Raw genomic sequence first — 19,810 nt, forward strand, 5'->3', positions numbered from 1 at the left:
GGCGATTCACAAGTACCTTACCAAAATACTTGTTCACGATCAAGATAATATTGCAAGAATGATGACCCGGTCTCTCAAGCTCACAATAAAGAATTCAATCCCGGATTGAAAATAATTCCCAAAAGAAAAGAAGAACTTTTGTTCATAAAAATATTGATGTCTGATTATCAAATAATGAAGAATACAAGCCTTTATATAGGCTAAAAGAAACCTAAACCTAAACTAAAAAGGAAGTTGAATCCTAGTGCACCAAAGCTAAAAGAAATCCTAATTAGACAAGGACAAGCATGAAATTCGTTTTTGTCCCTTTAAGCCCAATTTTAGCCCACTAATTAACATTATTTGAGTCTTTTAATTAGCTAGAAATAAGCCCAATCAACCCTATAAGGTTATAGCATTAATTTTAATGAGTCCCAATGGGTTTTACACATGCCAAACACATGCAAGTCCAAAGCTTCTCTTAAAATATGATCAACCTTTTTACATATCACTATTATGTGCTTAGGTTTGAATACAACACAAAAATACACCATCTTTAATAACTTCGCTAAAATCCATTCCTTGCTTAAAGAAGCTCAAGACGAGTCCATTAAGCATTTGTTGGTCCTTCTTTGCACGATTCTTCGTCATAGGTCCAATTGACAGCTCCAATGGATCCTTCATGCTTCTACTGGGCTCCTTAACTCCAAGCTCTTTTGTTCTATGCTCTTGTGATTTTGATATCACATCATGCTTTGTTAGAATGACTTATAAAGTGGAATCTAAGATAATATTTCATTTATAGTTTTAGGGGTAAATTACATATGTGGTGTACAACCTTTACCCATAATCAAACTTTGGTGTACAACCAAAATTTTGTCACACTAAACTGTACAACCTTTTAGTGACTTTCCACTAAAGTGTACATCAGGTAATTTTGACCGGTCAACGCCTAGTCAACGCGTCACCTCATCACTTTTAACCTCCTAACAAATAAAAGTGGATCCCACCTAATGCTAAATGACTAATTTACCCTTAATTATATTTTCTTTTATTTTTTATTTTTTTATATTAATTCTTTTCTCTCTCTCACCTCCGTTGAAAACTTTTGCTCTCTCTCACCTCCATGCCTGCAACAGTTTGCTCTCTCTTACCTCCATGCATACAACACCGAAAACGTTTTGCATCATATCAGAAATCCTAAAGAAAAAAACAATCCTAAAAAACGCCTCAAATATCAGAAATCCTAAAAAAACGCCTCATATCAAATCGCCTCACTAGATCTAAATCATCACCATCGTCGACTGAGATTCCAGATCTCAACCAGGTTGGAGCGACTACAGCAGATGAGCGGCGGCGGGCGAGTCGCGACGATGAAGAATGAGGTGGAGCCATGATGAATACCGACCAGACAAATGCGGAACCAAAGACGAAGAAGATGAACGTCGGAGCCACGACGATCAAACGATCGGACGAACGGCTGAACTGTCGAACGAGCGCCCTCTCCCTTGATATACACTTTTATTTATTAGGAGGTTAAAAATGATGAGGTGGTGCGTTGACCAGACGTTGACCGGTCAAAATTACCCGCTGTACACTTTAGTGGGAGGTCACTAACGGGGCGTTTGGTATTCTATTGGGATAGAGATAAGGATAAAGGTTGCGATAGAGACAAGGATAAATGGTTGGGATATGGATAAAAATACGATAGTCGAGAATTATTATTCAATGTTTGGTATGTGGGATATGGATAGAGATAAAATAATACATTTTACTATTTTAACATTATTTAAACTACATAACAATAATTTGAGGGATATGATGAACTTTTTCATCCTATTAAAATCGCAGGAGCTTATCCCACCTCCTTATACCACCCCCCCTCCTGGGTATAGGATTTGAGGGATAAGAGGCTTATGCCCCGTCTGTCTTACTCTTCTATTTCCCAAACAAACACGGGATAACTTATCACGTGTTTTTTATACCTATCCCACCTCCTATATCCCTTCTAACAAACACCCCATAAAAGATTATACAGTTTAATATGATAAAATTTTGATCGTACATCAAAGTGTGATTATAAATAAAAATTGTACACCATGTATGTAATTTACCCATAGTTTTAGCTTAGAAAATTGAAAAGCTATTTTTTTTTTAAAGTCCGAGAAAGCAATTCCAGATCAGCTGAATACGGGAGTAGAACTGTCAACCAAACATTTCCAAATTGAAAAATCATTAAAATCATATAAACAGGCATTGAGTTGTATGTCGTTTTGAACAAAATGCATGAGTCTCGCTCATGTCCAAACTCCAACACATGCTGGCATCTGTGCTTCAACTCTCTCCATAAATGCTCCTATTTCTCTCCAACTTAAAAACGACACCAATTCCACCTAAAACTCAAAACCCTAACCTTTCTAGGGTTTTCTTAATTTTACCCCGTTCTCTCTAATGGAGACCGATGAAGAAGATAATTCTGGGCGCGCTCTTCAATTCCACAATGACTCTGCTTTCCCAACCGTAACGCCTGCCACCACTGCAGAACCCGGCACTTCAAAGGAGCTCCCTTTCGCGGACCCTCAATGTGGACCCCTTCCCCAAGCTGAGATTTCCGTCCGTCAACTCAGTGCCGGGGATGGCGAGTCAGAATTTATACCACCTGAAACAGATACAAAGCTCCCCAATACACGCGATTACCGGGATGTGGTTGCTGGGGACAATTCGTCTGCTGTAGATGTTATCGAGTTTCAGGTTGGGGGAAGTGGTAACGACTCTCAATCACCCCGGTCACTGATACCTCAACTACCGATGGCTGGGGGAGACCATGATAAGAGTGCTCAGGCTGAGGAGGAGGGCCGGGGTATAGAGCCTCTGGAAATTCCGCAGGAGATTCCAGGAAAGAACGAGAAAGATGGAGATTTAATGCCCAGGGAGGGAGGGCGTGAAGCTAGGGAGGATAGTGATTTGGCTCTTAACAAAGATAATAATGGGGAAGGGGAAGGGGAAGTTGATGAGGACATGGACGATATGGATGTTGGAGGTGAGTTTCCAGAGGCGATTGAGGGAACGGAGACCAAGAAGGAGGTTGTTGCTGAAGTGGATAACTCTGTCATGGCAACCGATGAAGTGGTTACTGGTGTAATAGACGAACCAACAATGGCCTACAAAGATAAGGAAAGTCTAGATAAGATGGGCGTTGAAGAGGAATCAAAGGAAGAGGTCTCTGACGTAGTAGAGGGCACGGAAATAACTGACACGGCTGAGGAATTGGAGGAGGTCAAGGAAGAAAATGAGAACGAAGCTGAGGTTGAGGAGAAACAGGTGGTGAGTAGAGAAGAATCTATGCTGGTAGATGAGGAGGCGGTTTTGCTGACCGAAATGAGTGAGATTGCAGAGGAAACAGAGGCGGCTGAGGAGGCCTTAAAGGAGGCTGGGCAAACGGATGAGATGAATACAGCAGACGGGATGGAAGAAGAGGAGAGGGATGTGGCTAATGCAGTTGCTGATATGGATGTAACTGAAGAAGCAGAGGATACAGAAGGAGGAGATAATGCAGAGGAGACAGAAGAAGGAGATGATGCGGAGGAGGTAGAAGAAGGAGATGATGCTGAGGAGACAGAAGAAGGCGATATTCCAGAGGAGATTGAAACCGCAGATGGAACTGAGGAGGCAGCAGACGAAGTAGAGGAAGTGAGCAGAAATTCTGGGGGGAAGAGGAAGAGAGGGAAAAATGCCAAGGCTCCTGCCAGAACTTCATCGAGGAAGAAGCTGGAGGAGGATGTCTGTTTCATTTGCTTTGATGGAGGTGAACTTGTTCTCTGTGATCGCAGGTTAATAAGGAACATTCTTTCTAGTGTATTTATATGGGTATTTTGATAACACGCGCACATAATAATAATAATAATAATAATAATTATTATTATTTTTTGTGGTTTTTAGCTATTTATTAAAATATTTAACTGATTGTATAGGGGTTGCCCCAAGGCATATCATCCTACCTGTGTTAATCGAGATGATGCATTCTTTCGTGCAAGGGGTCGATGGAATTGTGGTGAGCTACCTTTTTGTTATGCTTCCTATTGATATTACCAAGTTTTAGCATCTTCGTTTAATAGGATTATTTGTGTGATCCCCTACAGTGGTGAGTTTCAGATGTTTGGTTTATTACTTTTGGTTTTTCTTTCACATCCATTTTTTCATTTGTAAAATTGCCAATAGAAAAATGTAAGAGATGCTCTTAACTTTTACTTCTCTGGTGCTGATGGCAAGTGCACTGAAGCATATGGATTATTTCATCTGCAAAAGATATAATAACTTGTTTTTACTACTGAAAATTGAAGTAATTTGATTTGGTTGACTGTTATGAACTTCAGAAAATCCACAAATGATAGCTGCTTAACCTTGCCAATTTTCTGCATTTACAGAAAATGATTTTCTTTTTAAGTATTAAGTTGTTGCTTTTTCTTTTTTGTGCTTTGGAAAAAGGTTTTCTGTACATGACAGCAATTGTTGCAGCAGCAGACTTGTGTGAAGGGACAGGAAGCTCTTGCCCAGCACACTATTTAAGTTTTGCAAGCTCACCGACTTGGTTTACTGTGCATTACTTGAATGTAACATATTCTCCAAATTGCAGCCAGTTGCTTTTTCTCTTTCCAAGTAAAGAAGGCAATATTGTGATTCCTATGTTTGGATGTAATCATCTTAAGCGACTAGGTCATAGGATCATTGAAATAGTTAAAGAGTATGAATATGACGGCAATTGTACTATCACTTTGCTTTCTATAGTTTGTGAAATGCAATTACAATTGATGATGCCTTGGGCTATACAGTGGATGGTATTCAGACTTATACTCTGGTTTTATTAGATTGATTGCTCTATATAAACTAATACACTGTTCTTTGTTAGAACTTTTGCATTCTATATCGCAAAAGGGTTAAGCAACAGAATGCTTGTTATTTTGTATCTACTTATGCAAGTGCCTGAAAATACAAGAGCCATGTTTTTTTAAATCCAAAGTTTCCCCCTCCCACTCAAGCTCCCTTAATATGAAATTGTCTATGATGTAATAAACAGAGAATAGTAAAAATAACGGTATGATAATAATATTAATATAGGGAATACGTTGGTTATAGTCTAATTTTGTTCATGCAAAATATCAGCAAGGATGAATTTTGATGGTGCGAGTTTAACATGTTTGAAAATTAGCTATTCCTTTCCCTAGGATAACCTGCTATGTGGCTTGGTACCAACACACTTTGATTTTGCAATGTCTACAAATTTTGGTATTAATCTAACAACTTTTTAAGTTAAAAAAACTTCCTTCTACGGAGTTCTCATTTTTTCCCTTCTAATTTTGATGATGATAATTTCTAACCAAGTTGGTCTAATATGTATAATAAAAGGCCCAAATGATGAAACTGTGAAGGGTCAATTTTTATGGTTTCATGATATATGAGATGAAATAACCTTGAGCAACATAGAGAAGACATGGTCACATCGTTTATATCCATTGAAGAATTATGTTATACTATGAATTATGCTTGGTTTTGGTGCTTCAAGATATATGAGATGAAATAACCTTGGGCAACATAGAGAACACAAGTTCACATCCTTCATTTCCATTGAAGAATTATGTTATACTATGAATTATGCTTTATGTTGGTGTAATCATATATTAGCTCTCTGTTTCACCCTGGTGTCATAATGTTCTCTCTGATTGCAATTTGGTAGAATTGGATGGATATTTGCACTTTCTGACTAATGTTTGTGGTGTAGAATGCAATGAGTGAGACACTTGTAGGGTGTTCTGTTGTTTGTTTGCACTTCTCAATGTATTATAGGATGTTTGCTACATAGTAATGATTGATGTCTTCTTGGCATGGCACTTACTGCTTTTATGTGAAGTTTGCACATGGCGTTGTTTAACAATGTGTTGCAATCTATATATTTTCCTTTCTTTATAGTTCCATATATGAACATTCTGCTTTTCATTTGTATTAATCTAATTTGAATGTTGTAATTTTTCTGCATTCAGGTTGGCATCTATGCAGCAATTGTGAGAAAAATGCCTACTATATGTGTTATACATGTACATTCTCCTTGTGCAAGGGGTGTATTAAAGATGCTGTCATCCTATGTGTTAGGGGTAACAAAGGCTTTTGTGAGTCATGCATGAAAACTGTCATGTTGATTGAAAGGAATGAGCAGGGGAACAAGGAAATGGTATTTCTTTGCCTTTTGTTTTAAATTCATTAGTGCATTTAATTTCTTATATTGTTGGTGGCTGATGTTAATGGTATGGAATATGTGCATTGCCAAGTTTTGGAAATGTATAATCTATCGGATTTTGAGAAAGGAAGCAAAAATAACACTGTTAGATCTGATGATGTTAGCTTTGTTTGTTTTAGCGGATGATAACATTTTATTTAATCATCGGTGATTTTAAGAATTTTGAGTGACTATGGATTGTCTTTTCCACTGCTGTTATTTTGTTTTATTCAAATGTCTGAAAAATTCACTTGGGTCTTGCCTCTGTATTTGCACTTTTATAAGTGCGAATTTGTGATTGATCAGCAAGTACACAGTCTCTGCTATGAAATGTGTATTGCCAATTTTTGGAAATGTATAATCTATAGGATTTTGAGAAAGGAAACAAAAACAACACTGTTAGATCTGATGGTGTTTGCTTGGTTTGTTTTTAGCTGATGATAACAGTTTATTTAATCATTGGTGATTTTAAGAATTTTGGTGAAAGTAGATTTTCTACCTTTTGATATTCTTGGGTTAATCTCAAATGGTGAATTGTGATTTTGATGGATTTAAATTGCTAACAAGTTAGTTCTGCATTTTGAGTGACTATGGATTGTTTGTTCTACTGGTGTTATTTTGTTTTATTCAAATGTCTGAGAAATTTACTTGGGTCTTGCCTCTGTATTTGCATGATTCTAATTGCGAACTTGTGATTAGATCAGCAAGTACACAGCCTGTGCTATAAATGAATTTTAGTTTGTCCATTATACATTGTCAAGGAACCATGGGGTGCGTACTTATACTTATTAGTTGAATCTATTGTATTATTAATCAGTCTAGCTTTACTCACATTCACCATTTTCCTTGTTCTGCATGGTTCAGTGGCCATTGACATTTTCATCATTTCAGTTTATACCTCTGCTCTATTGATTTGGGACGGGGCAGGTGGACGATGTGCTTTGTCCATATGACATCAATAAAAAAATGATAATTGTCCTTTCTAGATAGTTTCTTATACATTTGTGAAACTGAATGTGCAAAAGAATCAACCTTTTTCTTTACATTTCTTCTTGAATTTTTCTTGAAGTCTTTTTCTCAAATTTTAAGTAGAAGTTAGGGAAAACAAGCAACTAAATCTGGGATTTAAGGTAATTCTTTTTTTTTTTTTTTTGTTTTTTTACCATTATGGATTAAAAGGGGTTACTTAGAGATAATTGGATGTAGAAATTCTGTGGTATTGGTTGCTTTATTCCAAGGTTGTAAAAAACGCTAGGCGTGGGCAGGGCCCTCGAGGATTAGTCTGGGATTAATCGTATTTGTATTTTTGTATTTTTTATTTGTTAATCAACAAATTGTTATATAAATTCAATTAAAATATTTATTATACTATCTAAAAATAATAATATAAAAGTATTTAATATAGAGAAACACGTACCTTTGTAACATATATCTTTAAAAATGTGCAAACATCAACATTTTATTTAATATCATTGAAACAACACAAAAGTGAATTATGATAAAGCAAAAAATCGATTCAGAATAAAAAAAATGCTTTTGTTCATAAACGACATCGAGGCGGCTTAGGTGGAACCCAAGCGATTAAGAATTGCCTAGGGGCCAAAAAAATGCCTAGAGGGACTAATAGGAGAAAATTGGGGCGGATTCTCGATATTGAGCGCCTAGGCGGTCGAGGCGGCCTTGGTTTTGAACAGTACTTTATTCTTAGGCACTCCTTTGTAGTTCCTTTTTTTTTTCTTTTACTCCATATGAAGTCTTAATTTTTTTTTTTTTTTTAATTTTTTGCTCTATTTAGGTGCTATTTGATAAAACTGACAATTAAGTGCTGAAAAAAAAGTACTGAATTTTAAGTGTTAAATATTGTAAGTGCTGAAACTATTAAATGATGTAACTGTTTGATAAATGCTAAAAATAGGTACTGAATATAAAAATATTAATTGATAATATTTTTTAAAATTGTGAGTAAAATATTTTGCTTATCAAAACAAGTGATTTTTAACTTCATTGAATAATTTGAGTGTTTGAGAAATAACAGTTGCCAAACACACTTAAACAAGATAACTGCTTGATATTAATTTAAGCGATTAACTGGGTTATCAAAGAGGGCCTCATCTGGTTCTCCACTTATTAGCAGGTTCTATTCCGTTTCTTATTGCCTTATGAATTATCTCTTCATATGCATCTTCTTCCACATAACTCATGCATCTCACATCTGAAGATCATCAATTTAATATATTTTGTTCCTAACTTTAGGCATCATCATTAATTTGTTCTGTTAATATGCCCTCAGCATAACCGAGTCATAAAGAATGATGAGGTGATTGCTCATCTGCCACCTTTTCAGTTCTTTTTAATCTCCTACACTGTTTGATATGTTAATTTCTGTTTCACTTCCTTCCCCATCTGTTTGCTATCACCAGCTGAACGGTTCTTTGATTTAATGCTATAGTCTCATTTATTGGTCTTGCTATTTTTCTTTTGCTTTGGCACTCTGCAGGCGCAAGTTGATTTTGACGACAGAAGTAGCTTTGAGTATCTCTTCAAAGATTACTGGGTTGAATTGAAAGGGAAACTATCTCTGACCTTGGATGAACTATCTCAGGCTAAGAGTCCACGGAAAGGATCTGAATTGTCTGCTGGGAAACGAGAATCTAGAGATGAACTTTATGATATTCAGAATGATGGAGAATCTGGATCAGATAATTCTGGAAATCCAGAGGTAAATCCCTCTAAAAGGAGGAGGGCAAAAAAGCGGTTGAAATCTCATTCTAAAGAGAGAGAGTCAACAATCACAAAAAATTTAAATGATACTCAAGAGGCTTTGGCAGATGAAAGTACAGAGTGGGCATCAAAAGAGCTTTTGGAATTTATTATGCATATGAAGAATGGTGATAAATCTGTTTGCACTCAGTTTGATGTGCAAGCACTTCTTCTGGAGTATATTAAAAGAAACAAACTTCGTGATCCCCGTCGTAAAAGTCAAATTATTTGTGATTCAAGATTTCAAAAGTTATTTGGGAAGCCACGTGTAGGGCATTTTGAAATGTTAAAACTTCTGGAATCTCACTTTCTTTTGAAAGAGGATTCTCAGGCTGATGATCTGCAGGGTAGCGTTGTTGATACGGAAGCTAATCAGTCGGAGGTTGATGGTAACTCTGATGGTGTTGTGAAGGGCACCAAGGATAGGAGACGTAGGTCACGTAAGAAGAATGATGGAAGAGGACTTCAATCTAATCTCGATGATTATGCAGCCATCGATACAGACAACATTAATTTAATTTACTTACGCAGGAGTTTGGTGGAAAGTCTCATAGATGATACTGAAACATTTCATCATAAAGTTGTTGGTGCTTTTGCGAGAATAAGGATATCTGGCAGTGCACAAAAGCAAGATATATATAGGCTAGTCCAAGTTGTTGGTAAATATTTATTTAACCGACTACCTTCTGCAAAGTTTTTTGGCATGAGTCAGCATGAAAATAACATGCCAGCAGGAAAATAGAAAACTTATGAAGCCAATGGAATGTTTTTTCTTGGTACTGTGTGCAGGTACAAACAAAGCTGCTGAGCCTTATAAAGTTGGCAAAAAGACAACTGAATTCCTGCTGGAGATATTGAACTTGAACAAGACAGAGATTGTGTCAATTGATATTATCTCAAATCAAGATTTCACTGAGGTGATTAACAATAATACTTCTCCCTTCTTCCTTTTCTAATTTTATTTGGGCACTTGTAACTTGTAAGCATTTGAAAGCTCAATTGGTAAAAGCTTGCTTTTTGAAACTAGTTTTAGAAGCAAACCAAGCATGAACTAGTTAATTAATTCATGGCTTTTGAGCTAGTTCATATAAAAGCTTTTGAACAAAACATTTTGATGCTTTCTTAGGGGGCCTTTGGTTCAGTCAAAACACATGCAGGAAATGAAGTAATCCCATTCCTCTTGTTTGACTATATTAAATTAGTTGTAGAATGGGAATCGAATTCCCATAAGTAAGGGAATGACTACTTTCCTCTCCACCAACGTTAATCGCTTTTGATTCCCATGGGAAATCAAATAAAAAAACACAATACTGCTGCAAAAAAACCCATCATTGTTAGAGACAACTTTTTATCTTCCTCCCAGGAGACTACTCTCTTATGCGAGTCAGTACCCGCAAACCTCTGGAACTCAAAATCTGTTGAATGTGATTTCTGTTTTTCTTTTCTCTGTTAGTTATGGTTCCCACATGAGAAAAGAAAAAATAAATCACATTCAACAGATTGAGTTCCAGAGGTTTGCGGTTACTGACTCGCATATAAGAGAAGTCTCCTGGGAGGAAGATAAAAAGTCAAGAGATAAAAAAAACCATAATGGATTTATGATTAACCATTGTTGGATGTTCCTTTGGAGGAACTTAATCTTGCTCATATTCTGCCGTTGACAAGCGAAGGCGGTGGAAGATGCATATAAGAAAGAAAAATGACAATCAGCTGAAAAGTTTAAAATCCTTTATTCAGCGTTCTTGATCATGTGCAGGTTTATAAAACTTTCAATTAAAGTTGCCATGTGTCTTAGCTTATTGGTGATAAATAATCTTATATTTTAATTGCCATGTGTCTTAGCTTATTGGTGATAAATAATCTTATATACAAATATTCAATGTTAAATTGGTGGAAATCAAAATGGATATTAAGTCAAAATAATTCTTTGAATTTCACAATTTAAGTTACTTTGAATTAGGTAATTAGATCTCATCACAACTAAATTATTGGATTGCGATTCCGGATTAAACCAAACAAAAGAAATAAATAGTCATTCCCATTATGATTCTTTGACATTCCGTTTCCAATTCCGATTCCGAAACTTGAACCAAAGGCCCCCTTAGTTCATTGTGTCAATGGTCATCCTTTGCCACTTGCAGGGGACGATGAGTTCAACCATACAATTATGCAATGATTTTGAATTCATTGTTATTATTTTAAATTAAATATTTAAAGTCTGTTATTATTTTCTGAAACTCATCGTTGATGTTTTATATTTTCAAATTAGATTATGATTTGCAAATTTCCATTTATGAAAGCTCTTTGTTGATGAACCACTTTTGCAACTGACTTTAACTCGCAAGTTCTTCAGTTTAGCTAGTTTCGTTTTCCCCCCTCATTGTATATGTGATTTTTTACTTTTTGATTGTTGATGTGCATAGTTGCGAAAGGCGAAAGGCGAGCCGAGGCAATAAGGGCAAAATATCGATTTGAGGCGAGGCGACCGCCTCTCGCACGTGAGGCGACAAAAGAATTAGAAAAACACAAAAAATAAAATCATAACTCAAATTGACTAGTTTAACTTCTAAAGTCGTAAAAAACAAAAAACTAAATCATGCACGCGTATCTTAGATCATTTGAGCTCCCAGCCTTGACCTCTTGCACATACTTCCAGCAAGGATCCGTTCTTTGTGTAGCTTTCGATGTATTAGAATTACTAATACTCATGAAAAGCCTGCAAAATTCAGGCAGCATAACACTTGAGAACTAATAATAAACTTAACAAAACTAATAATAAACTTGCACAACACAACAACAACTAATAATAAACTTGTAAAAACTTCACAAAATTTCATAAAAATTTGAGCAGCATAACAATTAGAACCAGTCATAAAAATTTGGGCAGCATAACAATTAGAACCAGTCATAAAAATTTGGGCAGCATAACACTTAGAACCAAGAAAAGTAAGAGAAGAAGAAAAGAAACTAAGAAGATGGAAGTAAGAAATAGAAGTTAGAACAGAGGAAAGAAGAGAGAAAAGTAAAAGTGATGAAGTATGTACCTTTTAAGATCGACTATGCTGTTGGGGGAGTTGAAGTGAAGTTGTCGAAGTGGATGAATTAAGCCTGGAGGAGATGAAGTCTTCCAACTGGACACAGAGAACCCTTTCTTTCTATCGCAATCGCACAAACTGCACGATTGCAGTTACTCCATTTTTTACCCTAAATATCACCTGAGACCCAAAGGCAACCTAAATATCACCTTAGACCCAAAGGCGACCGCCTCTCGCCTGCGGTGGAAAGGCGGTTGCCTTTCGAATTTCGCCCGCCTTGCGTTACAAAAGGCGGTGGCTTGATTGCCTGGGCCACCTCTCGCCTCAGGCGATCGCCTGGGTCGCCTTTCACAACTATGTTGATGTGTATATAACATCAATATGTGCATATTGTAAGTGTTGTTTCTATTTTCCGAGACCTTGACATGGTAATCATTTCTGATAGATGATTCCTTACTACCAAAGGGTTGTTTCTAGAGGAAATTGTGACAAATGCTTACAATTGCTTCTAGTCACTAACATTTATAACAAAAAGACTATTTTAGAAAGCTTCGTACTCTTTCCAGATGACTTGCAGTGCTTGTCAGTTTTTTTTGATACATCCCTGTGTCTAGTTGATTATCCCTTTGCTTAATCTTTTTATGTTTTCTTAGGATGAATGCAAGCGGCTACGACAGAGTATAAAATGTGGACTTATTAACCGGTTGACTGTGGTATGATTTGCTGGTTTATATTCTTTGTTTAAGTTTATATATGTTTCCTGTTCTAAAAAAGCAGCTTGTTTGTAGGGTGACATTCAGGAAAAAGCCATGGCACTGCAGGCTGTCAGAGTTGAAGATGTAAGATGTGTGAAATTTTGTTATGGCATTCAACTCTTTTCATATGTCAGTTTTTATAGTCTTGGTACATCACAAATATGTTGATCTTGAAGTGTTATTTTCCTGACTGAAGCTGTTAGCAGCCAAAGAAAATACCAAACAACCACACACAGAGATTCAAATAGAGAATAAGCTGGACTTTATTTAATACCTTTTCCTCTGTAGTAGCAAGATTCAAGAGGAAGGTAGTAGAGACAACTAAGAACTTTAGCCAAACAAAAAAGATAAATTGTATTGAGATTCCTATCTGAATCTACCCAAATAATCCTAAAGGATTAGCCCTAGAATAAAGCCCCAAAAGTAATAACAAACTCTCCATACCCCAAATCACAAGCTCACAAGTCACATCTAATATATATACTACTAAGAATTCCACCACGACCGCCTACAGCTAAGATCCTACTGCCACTTCTCGTAACTGTTTTGTCACTATTCCTCACTCATGATCCTTCTAGAATAAAGCTGGCCTATTTAGCCCACAATCTGACCTGTATTCCTCTGTTCAGAAGCATATGTTCATGGGAAATAATGTTGGGGCAATCTTTTTTCCATTAGTTCTGTGTGCTTCTTGGGTGGGAGGTCGGTTTGGGCTGGAATGCTCTCTCCTTTCCCTCAGTGTACACAAAAGAAAAAGGAACAGGAAAGCCCCATTCTTACCCCTGTGGTATCTGGAACTGGGATCCTTGCCGAGATCCCTGTTTCTGAGAGTTTATTGGTGGCCTCTTAAGCAATCTTGCTAAGGTATAATGTGAAGTAAGGAAGTTCAGCTAGCTAGTGAATGATAAAAAGTTCATCTAAATATTATGTTAATATTAAAAAGTGTAAATAAGGAATTCTGTGTGCTTGGTGGGGATGGGTTGGGGGCTTGAATGCTCTTTCCTCCTTCTCTATGAACACACAAAAAAAAAAAAAAAAAAAAAATTCTCACCCCTGCGGGATTTTTAACTTGGATCACTTATACAGATCACAATACCCAAGAGTTTATTGCTGGGATGTCCTCCTTTATGATATTGCTAAGGTGAAATATTGAACATAAAGATGCTTGGTTGGTTGGCTTATCAGTGATTTAAATTAATGCTATATTGTATTGTAATCAGGCTATATCAGATAGTGAACAATGATATTGTTAGTGCTCTCACAGATTTTATTACTTGTATTCTTCCTCTTACTGTTAATTGCTGTTATGCGATGAAGCTATTCTACACCCTAACCTCCCAACTCTAAAGAATATCATAGCTAATTAGTGAATATTATGTTAGTACTGTAGAATATCATAGCTATTCAATATGGAATAATTTTTGGTAACTCTTTCTATTATGATATTTCATGGTATTGTTAACCTTTTGGTATTGAATTGTGTTCTGAGAAGACTGTTGCTTTATAATCTCAAACTTCCTTTGAAATTAATTAACTGAAGCAAATTACTTTTGCACTTTTTTGGTGTTAATATGGAGTATTTATTGCTAACTTGTTCTGTTATGATAGTCCATGGCATTGTTAATACTGAATGTGTAATGAGTAGACTGTTGAAAATTATAATCTCAGACTTTCTATGTCAAGCTCTGTAAATTAAAACAGATTAAGAAGAAAGCTTGGATGTCTATTAGATTCTAAAGTGATTTAAAATGCTATATCATATATCTGAAACTCTAAATTTGGATGTCTAAAATTGTTGCAAGTTTATCATGTCATGTTAAACTGATGTTGAGCTGGGAAATTTAAATTTCATATTTCATGTCAGTTTTTGATTCCTAGATAATTCAATTAGTATGTAAGGGCATTAATCTACTTCCTTATCCTAGTGTTTTGACCATGTCAAACCAAAGAACTATAAGAAATAGCATCTTTTGAATGTTTTCTCATAGACTGATTCTCATTAATTGGGAGATTCCGAACAGAATGTGTTTTTGTGTAAACATCGATTCTTTTAAAACCTAACTAGTATGGTATTAGTTATTTGCATATCATCTTGGTAACTGTTGAATGTTCCTCTTACATCTGAATTTATCCTCAATACTTTACTCTCTTATTTCATGCAGTCATTGGAAACAGAGATAACTCGTTACCAACACCTTTGTGATCGAGCTAGTGATTTAGGACGGAGAAAGCAATATCCTTTTCTTGTAAAATTTTACTATAAATTTTTCTTATTTGTTTATTTACTTATGCTGTTGGTTTCTGGTGATTAACTTTTTACTTAGCTGTTAAATGCATTCTTAATGTATGCTGCAGTAAGGCTTTAGTGCACATGTAGCCTCGTGAAATGTGTGAATGATGGCTCAATATTTGAAAAAAAAGCAACATATCTGCAATTGCTGTTTAGTCTATGCATGTGCAAAATGGACCTACCTGATATAAGTAGGATATGGAAATGCAAAGTGAATGGTTAGGGAATGAATTAGAGAGAAATGTTTGAGATAGGCTGTGTGTTTGCAATATGAAACTTGTGGATATGTCCACTTGGAAGAGCAAGTAGATTCTTGTTCTAGAAGCCATAAAAATAGATGAGGCAGTAAAGTTTTAATTGGCTTGCAAATGTACGGCCTTAAATATTTTAAAAAAGGTAATAATGAACCTTACATTGAGTTCCAGGTATTTTGTGCCAGATTGAAAAGCATTTGCAGAGGTGAGTTCTGAAATGTTTTAGATAGGTTGCGGGTTTGCAATATGAAACTTGTGGATGTGTCCACTTGGAAGAGCAAGTAGATTCTAGTTCTAGAAGCCATAAAAATAGATGATGTAGTAAAGTTTCAATTGGCTTGCAAATCTACGGCCGTAAGTATTTTAAAAAGGGTAATAATGAACCTTAAATTGTGTTCCAGGTATTTTGTGCTAGAATGAAAAGCATTTGCAGAGGTGAGTTCTGAATTTTTGATGATATTATTCGGGTATGTTCAGTTGTGAAGCTTCATTACTTGTTGAAAGCTCTTGTATAGTTGAGAGTATTGTGACTTTTTAGTCTAGAATTGACATGTGTAGACTCGGTCACAGGAAATGGTTGAGCATTAAGAGTAATCGGAACTTGCATGCTGTATAATTTACTGTCATGTTCATATGGTATTATCCCTATTTTGAAATGACCATTCTTTTAAAAAAAAAATCATTCTATAGTTGTCCTTAACCTTGTTGCACGCTTAGAGAATGTGTGGAGAAATTGCAGCTCCTAAAATCACCAGGTGAACGCCAGCGCAGATTGGAAGAAATTCCAGAAGTACATGCAGACCCAAATATGGATCCAAGTTATGAATCTGAAGAAGATGAGGATGAAATGGATGATAAGAAGCAAGGTCTTTTTTTCCCCTCTTTCCTGCTAACTTAACCCGGGTATGGGTAAGGGTAAATACGTTGTTTCTTTGTCATTTGAATGTGACAGTTCCCTTTTGATGTTGCAGAGAACTCTCTGAGATCTGGAGGTACTAGCTTTAACAGGAGAGGGAGGGATCCTATTTCTCCTGGAAGAGGAAATTTATCATCAATTGAGCCTTGGTCAGGAGCTAGGGGATACTTGAGCACAAATCGAGATTACAGAAGCTCGTCCAGTAAAGGTTTCTCAATCAAAGGGGATGATGTTCCTGGAGGCAGCGAGATGTTAAATGAGAACTTGTGGACTCAAGGAAGTGACAAAGAAACACAACATTCACAGAGTTGGGATAGGCCAAAATCTGTTCCAAATTTGGACAATAAAAGTGTGCACTCTTTGTTACCATCAGAATCAATTCCAAGTGTTAAACAGGAGATTGCAGTGGGACCTTCTTCCAAGCCGGTAGTACCATCTACTACCAAAGTCAATGAAACAGACAAGATATGGCATTATAAGGATCCGTCTGGAAAAATCCAGGGCCCATTTTCTATGGTGCAGCTACGAAAATGGAGTAATACTGGATACTTTCCTGCCGATTTGAGAATATGGAGAGCTACAGAGAAGCAAGATGACTCTATACTTTTGACTGATGCATTGGCAGGAAATTTTCAAAAAGACCCTCAAGTGGTGGACAGTAGTTTCCCAAACACTCAATCTTTTCCAAGTCGATACGAAATCACTCGAGCTACTCCAGCTCCCCTTGAGATTTCCAAGTACACTTCAGATAAGTGGGATGCTGAGACAAACCTTCCTTCTCCTACTCCAGTCCAAGCTGCCAGAAGTGGGACAAAGGCGCAACCACATGAAAGTAAATGGTCGCCCACTCCAGGGCAATCTGTTGGTTCTCATTTGGGGACCAACCCGCATTCAGTTGGCAATGGAGAGCTGCGGCACAGTTCTCTAGTTATCCCTCGTATGCTTTCTCAGTCAACACTGCCCAGTGAATCACCAAGGATACAGGGTTCTTCCCATCTGATTTCTGCACCTAATTCAAGTGGTGCTTCAGTTAATGTGGCTGTTGATTTGAAAAATCTCCAGAATTTGGTTCGTCCTGTGGCTGTTACCAATCCTCTTGCTGGGACACAAGGAACAGGAACAGGAACTGTTTCGGCTTCGATACCAGGCAGTGGTTCTCAAATGTGGGGAAGTGTCCCATCTCAAAGGATAGAACAGAATAATTCAATGTCTGGGTCTTCACAGCCTAGTGCTTATGGTGGCTGGGGTGATTTGCCATCTTCTATCCATAATTCTGCTTCATCCTTCGTTGCAGGAAACCCAACTGGTGTTCCCTCTGCAGTGCCACCATCTGATATCTGGAGAGGCACCATAACTGGGCAGCCGAGCATTCAACCTTCTGCTGCTTCCAATGTGCCATGGGGCATGAGTGTCCCGGGTAACCAAACTGTCGCTCATAGACCAGGGCCAGAAAATCAAAATAGTGGTTGGGGTCCACCCATTGCAGGAAATACAAACATGGGTTGGGGAGGATCTGTACCTGCAAATGCAAATCAGGTCTGGGTTGGATCTGGTCAGCAGGGACCGGCACCTGGTAATAATCCAAACCCGGGCTGGATTGCACATGGGCAAGGGCATGCACCTGTAAATGCAAATGCAGGTTGGACTGGTCCTGCTCAGGGGCAAGCACCAGGAAATGCATTTCCAGGTTGGGTGCCGCCTGCTCAAGGGCCAGGGCCAGGGCCAGGGCCAGGACCAGTACCAGTAAATATGAATCAAGGTTGGGTTGCACCTGGACCTGGGCAAGGGCCACCTCAGGGGAATGGAAATTCCAGTCGGCCAGCAAGTAAAGGGAATAATATGGGCCCATGGGGCAGTGAAAAGGGTGGAGACAGATTCGGAAGCAGAAGGGACGGTGGTTCTCAGGGTGGTGATTCGGGGTATGGTGGAGGTAAGCCATGGAACAACAGGCAACAATCATATAACAGAGGAGGAGACTCTTCGAGGGCACCTTCGAAAGGGCAGCGAGTATGCAAATACCATGAAAGTGGGCACTGTAGAAAAGGAGCACAATGTGATTATTTGCATACTTGAGATATATAGGAATTTTGAGCAGCTTATAGCAGTTAAATCTGTACAGTAATATGAATTTTTTCTTGGGTTTAATAGAGGTTAGACGTAATAATATCTTTTACAGTTGTAAAAGCCCTGTGTGGTTTTTAGCAGCCTTGTCATTTTTCTGTCTTTAATCCTCATCCTCCCCATTACTGTAAAGGCTTACCTTCCGATTCTATTTACTGCATCCTCTCTGTCTGGAGTGTCTGATTAATGCTTGGCATCATTAAATACTATCCAGTGATTTCATTAGAGGCAAATGATATTTTCGATAAAATCTGTATTTGTGTTTTTTTTAAAAAGAAAATCAGCCTCTTTTAACAGATGCTTTTATGTGTTGGGTTGGTTTGGTCTAGAAAATAAAAGACGAATTTGGTAGAGAACCATTTTGTTTAACTTGATTTTTGGCTGTTCATATGAGTTTCATCCGACTGTCAGTCTCCTCTATTCTGGGGAAGGTGTTTCTTTTATATCCTATTTTCATTTTATACTGTCTTAACTTTTATTGGGCTTATTATTAGACTTGATTTGAGATTGAAAAACTGAATTGATGAATTGGGGATTGAATTTCATGTTTTTTTTCTTCAACTTAGGTTAGTATTATTGATTTGATTTAGCTGTAATGATTTTGCTTGATATAAAATTGGATAAATTAGGGTTGAAATTGATCAAAAAAGAGAGTTGATGAATTGGGGATTGAAAACTTATTATTATTATTTGATTGTTTAGTTCAATCTAGTTGTGATAATTTTGATTGTTTAAAAATGTGATGTCTTCTTTTAACTTAGTATTATTATATGATTGTTTAATTTACTTTAATGTTGATAATTCTAATTGATTGAAAATTGGATAGCTTTGAGTTATAAATTTAGAATTAATAATTTGATTATTTAATATTAATCCGTACAACTGTTTCAGGATTTTTATGTTAGAGATCGAATTTATTGTGCTTAAGATAAAATTGAGTTAGAAAATAAATTTATTATTGGATTAAGTTAGAAGATATATTTATTATGCTATAGGTTGAATTAATATTTTTTTAGGTGTTACAAGGGAAAGGTTCCAATAAGAAAAATAACAAGAACAAGAATAAGAAAAACTACAAACAAATTAATTGACAAACCAACTAACTGAGGAGCACTAGCTCCACAAGAATGTGTAAGGATGAGATCCTGGAGATCTGTAGTGGTACATCATACTCGTGATGACCTAAGGAAAAAATCATTGAAAAGTTTGCCATCAATCAAATGTCATATTATCTCCAGGACGGGAGTTTGAGATCCTAATCATGCCTTAATAAGTTCTTGTACCCCTCAGTAATCCAAAATACCAATGTAGAGACCGTTGCAGATCCAAGCTGTAGCCCATAGCGGAGGCCCCAAACCTCAGCAAGGACAACAAAGCAAATCCCCAAATTACAAACAAAACCTCCTAGTTGGTTCCTAGATTTGTCTCCAAT

The 19,810-nt window shown here is 36.9% G+C and overlaps 1 protein-coding gene across 1 annotated transcript; it reads left to right on the plus strand.

Moving 5' to 3' along the window:
• Positions 1-2,255: 2,255 nt before the first annotated feature.
• LOC136221898 (zinc finger CCCH domain-containing protein 19) lies at positions 2,256-18,600 on the plus strand. Its single transcript, XM_066009371.1, has 10 exons — positions 2,256-3,809; positions 3,951-4,030; positions 6,015-6,202; positions 8,745-9,666; positions 9,797-9,924; positions 12,696-12,755; positions 12,831-12,881; positions 14,960-15,030; positions 16,053-16,207; positions 16,313-18,600. Exons 1-10 carry the CDS (start codon positions 2,431-2,433, stop codon positions 18,328-18,330), a joined length of 5,052 nt encoding a protein of 1,683 aa, XP_065865443.1. The 5' UTR covers positions 2,256-2,430; the 3' UTR covers positions 18,331-18,600.
• The last annotated feature ends 1,210 nt before the right edge of the window (positions 18,601-19,810 follow it).

This window comes from Euphorbia lathyris, chromosome 3, assembly GCF_963576675.1.
Source record: "Euphorbia lathyris chromosome 3, ddEupLath1.1, whole genome shotgun sequence".
Classification (NCBI taxonomy): Eukaryota; Viridiplantae; Streptophyta; class Magnoliopsida; order Malpighiales; family Euphorbiaceae; genus Euphorbia; species Euphorbia lathyris.